The sequence below is a fragment of the Parasteatoda tepidariorum genome, chromosome 8 (assembly GCF_982258835.1).
Source record: "Parasteatoda tepidariorum strain Cologne lab strain chromosome 8, Ptep-v5.0, whole genome shotgun sequence".
Taxonomy (NCBI): Eukaryota; Metazoa; Arthropoda; class Arachnida; order Araneae; family Theridiidae; genus Parasteatoda; species Parasteatoda tepidariorum.
In genome coordinates this window covers 66,733,450-66,742,288 of record NC_141762.1, presented here as the reverse complement: position 1 = coordinate 66,742,288, position 8,839 = coordinate 66,733,450, and the positions used below count along the sequence as shown (strand labels likewise).

The 8,839-nt window shown below is 28.8% G+C and overlaps 1 protein-coding gene across 1 annotated transcript; it reads right to left on the bottom strand.

The window, feature by feature from the left end:
- Positions 1-7,266: 7,266 nt before the first annotated feature.
- LOC147806221 (zinc finger BED domain-containing protein 5-like) lies at positions 7,267-8,124 on the bottom strand. The gene is made up of 2 exons (XM_087149602.1): positions 7,410-8,124; positions 7,267-7,355 (listed from the first exon to the last, which is right to left on the bottom strand). Exons 1-2 carry the CDS (start codon positions 8,122-8,124, stop codon positions 7,267-7,269), a joined length of 804 nt encoding a protein of 267 aa, XP_087005728.1.
- Between the last annotated feature and the right edge of the window lie 715 nt (positions 8,125-8,839).

Genomic DNA, 8,839 nt, shown 5'->3' with positions numbered 1-8,839 from the left:
ATTGTGCTCCTGCTTTACAGTCCCAATATAATGAGCTAATACTTCCTTTTGTTGATCAAGATATAGAATTGGAAGCTGTAAATATTATTCAAAAACAGGACCCTCAAAATGAAATATCTAACAACACCTTTTATGAAGAGCAAAGGAAAGATCCAATTATAAATGAAATTATTGATCTGCTTGAGTCACCTTCTTTAATTAATGCACATAAAGTTAAAAATTTTATTGTTGATCCTGATACTAAACTATTAATGTTTATTACAAACAAAAAAAGATTAGTTAAGTTAATTGTTGTTCCAAAATCATTACAGAGTAAGGTATTAAAATTTAGTCATATCTCACATTTTGGCTTAAAGAAAACATATGAAATTGTTCAAAAAAATTTCTTTTTGAAAAATATGAATAATGATACAAGAAACTTTGTTTTATCTTGTGACTCATGCATACGCAACAAATCCTACAACATTCCCAAAGCACCTTTACAGAATGTTCCTATCTCTAAAGTCCCAGGAGAATTTATTTCAATTGATATAGTGGGCCCCATTAAAAATTGTGGTTATCCATTAACCGTTTTGGATCATTTTTCCAAATTTCTGACACCCTTTAAGAAATTTAACTACCGAAACTGTATCACAACATCTAATTGAATTTATCTCGATACATGGTAGACCAGCCATGATTTTGACAGATTTAGGCACACAGTTTAATTCAGAGGTATTTCATTGCATCAATAAAACTTTAGGTATATTTTTGACCCATACTTCTTCTAAACACCCACAAGCTAATGGTGCCACCGAATCTTTGAATCGTGCCATTAAATCATCCATTTTGACTTTGCACGAAGCAGGTGTATCATTTAAGAATTCATTACTTATTCATCAAAATTTGTACAATAATGCCGTTCATCCCAGCACTAGTTTTGAACCTGTATATTTACATTTTGGTAGATGCCCTCCCACTATGTTCGATACTTTTGATCCAAATGTAGAGCCTCAACAACTGGACAAGGCTTCCTTTAGTCAAAATTTCATATCAGATTTAAGGATAACTTATGATATAGCATTTAATAAACTGAAAGAACAGCAGATCTTACAAAATCAAAAACAAATGCAAAAGGCTAAACTTCGAAACTTTAATGTAAACGATATTGTGTACAGTGCGCAAAAAAAAAAAAGATATCACCCTGAATAACTTTCGTTCTAATGATCCGATTTTCACGAACTAAGTGTCAATCTTAATGGTTCCTGGGGGTGACCTCAAATATGCTAATTAATTAGTGCAAACTATTAATTAAGTTACGAAATCAGACACAAAAACGTACTTTCTCTGAATAAACATATATTTTTTTTTTTACATATTTGGTATCTAGACACTTGAATTAGGGGGGGTAGACAAAATTTTAAAACAATTGGGTCGTAAATTGGATTGCAATAAAGGTTTATATATTTGGCGATAGTCCAGAAACCGCCAAAAAATGTCGCCTGCGCAAATAAATATTTTAAGATAACCCATTGACTGATTCAAAAGAGAAACGCTTAATTTTACTAGGTTGCTAGGCAACCAATTTCTGACTGTAAAAAAGTTGAAATAATGTTTTGTGATTGCTCTGAGAGGTTTAATTAATAGTTAATAGAAAACATCTCGAAGTTTCTAGGCCAGAGGTCGCCGAAGTGGTCTATATAGACCCCCAGGGGTCTATTTAACAAAAGCAGGGGTCGACCTGAGACAGGGGGGCGAATGGGGGTCGATCCGAATCGGAAGGGTCGATTGTGGGTCGGAAAAAAAAACAGTTCTCAATTCGCAAATCACACATACCTAATTAAGTATGTAAAATTTGTGAATTTTTTTTATAATTGACTCAATATCAGTTTCTTTATAAAACATAAATTAATAAACGTATATTTATTGGGGTGAAACAAGTATTTAGGTACCACCGCGCAGTGGCACGAACTCAGCGCAGTTTATAAGTCATATGCATATGTGCGCTTGTCCAAATGTCACGTGTGACGTGCATTGACGTCACAAATGCAAATATCATACGCAGTTTCAGGTATCTTTGCAAACTGTGTTGAATATTTGCAGTGTCATTATTAAAACTTTTATAGTTTTGAATAATTAGTTATTGTTTCGATAAAACCATTCGTTTAGTTTAGACATCAATTTTAATTATCGATGCACAAAAAAGATGGTGAGCATTAATAATATGGATTAGTACAGCCCGAGAAAAAACTATAGCACACTTTGTATTTTTTTACGAAAATTACAAAATTGACCAATTTTGACGAAAATTAAAATTGACCAATTTTGAACCTAATATAGCGAACCTTGCAAAAAAACACCAGGCTCACCCATCTCATTGATCAAGAAGCAGTAAATCTTTAGTTACTTTACTTATTATATCTACTTATGCATAATTAATTAATAATAAGATATTTAAATTTCAATATTAATATATTTTTCATAAAACTATTGTTACACAATGTACTATTACTTTTATAAATGTTTAAAATCATAAATTAAATGTACAAACACAGTATCTAATAGAGTTTAATTTTAATTAACAAAATACTTTTGTGGGGGTCGACGGAGATTTCGAAAAATTATGTAGGGGTCGATGATCAAAAAAGTTTGGCGACCCCTGTTCTAGGCAATAGACAATTTTTAAGTTCATTTATGTCCAAAAAAAAAAAAAATTATTTTATTCTCCTTTGAAAAGAAAATTTGAATCGATTTATAAGTTTTTAGAATTTAAATACATGAACTTTTTATCTGATATTATTTAGATTATGCTATTTTTGCTATGTTTATTCGAGGATTTCATACTAAAATCACATTAACATAACTTATACAAAATTTTAGCTATATACAAAATTAGCTATATGCAACATTTTAGGGATAATGATTTTTACAGCTGTAATCAAGTCTTCTAGGCATGAAAGTTTGAAGAAAAAAAAAGTGCTTGAAAAATAAAATGTAGATTGTATAGCAATTCTAATGCACATTCACAAAGTTTTCTATAATTTACGATATTTCTTTTTTCTATAACTCAATGAATTGCTGAATGTTTAGAGACATTTTAAAAACATTGAAATATTTTATGTTTAAGAATAAGATATTGAAATAATATGTTGCATATTGTAGTATTCATTGTTTAAAAAATTGCTTCATTTTGCTAGATATTTACGTTACATGGTTTTCTTTGGATAAAGATGATTAGCAAATAGCATCCACATGTTTCGATACATTCTGAAACTTACGTTCGCAAATTCACCATAAAATGTCGCACAGCATATTCTTCAATTACGATAAGCTACATTTACCACCAAATACTGCTACTATGATTATTTTTGTTTTCTTATATATATATATATATATATATATATATATATATATATATATATATATATATATATATATATATATATATATATATATATATATATATATATATATATATATATATATATATATATATATATATATATATATATATATATATATATATATATATATATATATATATATATATATCTGATATGATACTCTCTTTTTAAACAGAGCTCGTAAGGCCCTTAAGATACTGAAATGGGGGCACGAGAACTTAAAAGATTTTTTTTTCCTAATGCCCGCCTGTGTTAACATCCGTCAATTCAGGCATCTACAGGGCGACAGATATCTGTGTGGCCTAAGGATTCCTAACGAGCATCAAACATTCTCAAAATTAAGTGTTCATTCACTGGAAAATTTAGTGTTTATTCAATTTAAGAACTGTTCCTTCACTTGGTTATCTTACTACTTATTATTTAAACCACCAAAAGCTTAAAACAATATTATGTAAGTTATCTAATTTTTTTTTACATAATTTGCATTTATTAACAAATATGTCGACATGCATTTAATAACAAATACGTCATTTAGCTAAAATTACAAATTTTGAAATTTTTATGATTTTTTTTTTTAAGACAAGCTAAGCTTGAGTATTCCATCACTGGTTAGTTTACCCTATTAGATTTTGAGAAATTTGCGATGTTGTGAGAGATGCTTAAAAATGTTGACTACGTATTTTTATTAATATTTATAAAATATATATTCAAGAAATTGATGAATATTTTATTCCAAATTTTTTCATTCGTATGTATATTATTGAAATTTTATCAGTTATTGAGAAAAAAAAACTAAAAAATAAAAAATAATCACATTAAAGAAACACAATCTGTTGTATAATCATATTCTATCAGAAGCATGCTTTTATAAAACTCCACATTCTCTGAATAAAATGTATTTTATTCAATAAAATGTTTTATTCAAATTTCTTTACTAAATTGCAAATAGAATTTTAGAAGACTAAAAAAGAAACATCGTATTTTATAGCTTAAAAAAATAAAAATGAAAAGATAAGCAAACGATTATTAGTGAAAAAAATATGAATGAAATTTTATGCTAAGCGTGCGAAGTCAAGTTCCTCGCAAGTTTATCACATTTTAATATTAATCGCTCCATTTAATCATTTCTTCATTGTCGCCAAATTATTTTTTTAAAAATAATTAATTTTAATTTTTCTCAGCTTCTAATAAATAAAAACAGTTGAAACTTTAGATTTTTCAATTGAAAAATATGTAGATTAATATGGTATAAAAAAATTCATACCTTGTAATTCAAAAATTTTTCATCCTTAATTTAATTAAATAATAAAAAATAATTAACAATTATTAAAAATTATTTTTTTCGTGAAATTATCTTTGGGTAAATGAGTTTTATGACTGGGTGAAAATTTCTTCGAATTGCTTTATTAGTTTTTAAAATATGACTAAAAACGTAAAAAGTGAAATTAACATTAAAGGGTACGAACTTTGGATCGCTCTCCTGACCAAACTATGGGGACCATATTTCCCAGATTGCGGCTACCCCCTATATTTTGAGGGTTAAGAATCCAAATATGTAAGAAAAAACATATGTTTATTGAGAGAAAGTACGTTTTTGTGTCTGATTTCGTAACTTAATTAATAGTTAGCCCTAATTAATTAGCATATTTGAGGTCACCCCCAAGAACCATTAAGATTAACACTTAGTTCGTGAAAATCCGATCATTAGAACGAAAGTTATTCAGGGTGATATCTTTGCAGGGTGATATATATATATATATATATATATATATATATATATATATATATATATATATATATATATATATATATATATATATATATATATATATATATATATATATATATATATATATATATATATATATATATATATATATATATATATATATCTGATATATATATAACAAAAATAATCATAGTAGCAGTATTTGGTGGTAAATGTAGCTTATCGTAATTGAAGAATATGCTGTGCGACATTTTATGGTGAATTTGCGAACGTAAGTTTCAGAATGTATCGAAACATGTGGATGCTATTTGCTAATCATCTTTATCCAAAGAAAACCATGTAACGTAAATATCTAGCAAAATGAAGCAATTTTTTAAACAATGAATCATACAATATGCAACATATTATTTCTATATCTTATTCTTAAACATAACATATTTCAATGTTTTTAAAATGCCACTAAACATTCAGCAATTCATTGAGTTATAGAAAAAAGAAATCGTAAATTACAGAAAACCTTGTGAATGTGCATTAGAATTACTATACAATCTACATTTTATTTTTCATGCACTTTTTTTTCCTTCAAACTTTCATGCCTAGAAGACTCGATTAAAGCTGTAAAAATCATTATCCCTAAAATTTTGTACATAGCTATTATAAGTTATGTTAATTTGATTTTAGTATGAAATCCTCGAATAAACATAGCAAAAATAGCATAATCTAAATCAGGGCTTCTTAAACTTTTTTATATAGCGACCCCCTTCAAGCTTAGGAAATTTTAAACGACCCCCTCCTCCATATAATGAAATATATATTAACCGTAGATGTAATATCGCACTATTTTACAATGTAAATAAAATAAGGATTAAAGAATACGTACCCATTCATTTCACATATATATAATTGGAAACGTTGACGGGATATCGGTCGTAATAAAACACAATAAATAGAATGACATAAAACTATATATATATTTATTCAATAGAAAAAATAAACTTTTGTAACAATTTTTTTATAAGAAAACATAAAACTATATCTATATATTCAATAGAAAAAATAAACTTTTGTAACAATTTTTTTAATAAAAACATATTATTAACATCAAACAATATTAATGTGACGGATGTGATTGTTTATTTTTACACAAATAATTAAATCTAGGCTCAATTTGAGTTAGTGCAGATCGTAATAAATTTTCAACGTTTATTAAAGTTGAACGGTATTTTGATTTTATGTAAGTTAATGTGGAAAAGGCTGATTCACATAAATATGTTGTACAAAATGGCAGTAATTTGTTCATTGCCATTTCCGATAGTAGGGGATATTCTGATTTGATTTCTATCCAAAATTCATGCACAGGCACTTGAGAAAATCTAAGTCGCAAGGTAGTATCACTTGTTAATTCGGCAAATTCTTCTTGTGCTTTTAAGTTTAAAAAATTAATTTCTTCCATTTCAATTGAAAATGGATTGCAAATCCATTGTTGTGTATCGATATCATTGGGAAAATACCTATGCATGTAAACTTCCATATCCTTCAAATGATTAACTATAATTTTTGTTATAGGAGTATCTTTTTTTGAAATATTGTTACTAATTATATACTCGTCAGTAAATGGAAACATTTCGAGTGATCCACTTTCCACTCTGTTCTTCCATATAAGAATTTTTTTAACAAAGGCCTCAAGTTTATTTTTTAACATAAACATATTAACGCAGACTCCCTGCATTGATAAATTCATATCATTGATTTTATCAAAAATATCTGCCAAATAGCATAGCTTGAGAAGCCATAAATTATCTTGAAAATAATCGGCCAAATTAGAATTTTGCTCTGTTAGAAATATAAGAACTTCATCTTTTAAAGTTAATAATCGTTTCAAACTTCGACCTCTTGATAGCCACCTAACTTCAGCATGTAGCAATACACTTGTATAATCCGAATCCATATCAATGCACAAATTTTTAAACAATCGACTATTAAGTGCTCGACTTTTAATAAAGTTAATGATTTTGACTGCATCAAAAAACACAGTGTTTAATTCTGGTGCAATTTTTTTAACAACAAGTGCCTCTCGGTGAATCATACAATGTGTAAATGTAATATGATCATTTCCAGCTTTAACAAATGCTGTAAAACCAAGATCTTGTCCGGTCATTGCTGCAGCAAACCAAGATCTTGTCCGGTCATTGCTGCAGCACCGTCCGTGCACACACCAACACAATTTTTCCAATTTAATCCTTCTTTTTCAAAAAACTCATTTACTTTTTTATATATATCTTTTCCACGAGTATGACCTTCCAGAGGACGACAAAACAGTATATCTTCATGAATGCTTCCCTCATAAATATATCTTACAAAAAGTAACAACTGTGCCATTTTTGAAATGTCTGTCGACTCGTCCAGCAGTTGTATTGCAAACTTTGAGCTGTCTTTAGGCCTCATAAGAAGCTGTTGAAATTGATCATTGCTAATGTCTGAAATTCTTTTGGACACAGTGTCATTTGATAATGGAATTTTACTAATTTCAGCAGCATACTGTTTTCCATGAACAATTTCAGACATTCTTATAGCTGCAGGTAGTAAAAGTTGCTCTCCAATAGTAAAAGGCTTTTTCGTTTTTGCTATCAGATACGAAACTTCATACGATGCCAATAGATATTTATCATTCAAAGTAACATACTTCTCCAAAGTGTTCTTTTCTTTATTTGATGTTTGCAAAAGACGCTCAAAATATTCTATTGGCTTTTTTGATAACGTTGCATGTTTAGTATTCAAATGTCGTTGCAGTTTTGACGGTTTCATGCTTTCTGCAGCCAAAACTTCTTTGCAAATTAAGCACACTGGTTGTTCTTCATTGTTGTGAGAAGAGCATGTGAAGCCATACTGCAAATATGATTCGTCATATTTTCTTTTTTTTGTATTGCTAGAAGTCGGATTTGAAGCACTGCAACTTGGTTGTGACGGCGTGGCAGACTTATTAGTTGGAATTTTAATTAGCCATTTATCCATGATGGTTAAATAATAATAAATAATTAAACAAAATGTAGTTGAACTTTAACGTAATAATTAAAAACACCAACTGAAAATTACACAGTAAATACACACATGTCACTACGAAGACAAAGCTGAGTCCAAACTGAAGTACAAACAGAAAAATAACTACACTCGAATCTTTACCAGTGCAATGACAACAAATTACGATCAGATCAACCCCGACGCATGGCGTGTTCAAAGTGTGCAGCGCACAAAGGCACCGTATCACAAAGACGCCGAAAAAGAAGCTTTCATTTAATTTTTTTTATTATTCTTTTATAAAAATAATATGCCGATTCGCCTAGCCTAGCTTGATTATGCTTCCGTATTGTATGTGTAAGCTGTAAGGCGACGCGGCGTCTGGGTACTTATAATCACTAAGTTATCTTGCAAACACTGACGCCGGCGGCCAGACATCAATGTCGAACGTTCAGTTGAAAATCGAGGAGCGCGTTGTATTTATTATTTTAAATGCTACTTCCATATTTTCATTTATAGGCCCTACATAACAGTTTTGCATTGCCACTTTTTTCAAAAAATAGTTATAATAAAACTACAATAGTATTTTGTATGATTTTTATTTTTATTTATATTTGTACGTAGTGTGTATACTAATTTTAAAATTTTATTTATAATGATTGAAAAGTATCAGATCTTTGCGACCCCCTTTCAGTAGTCTCGCGACCCCCCT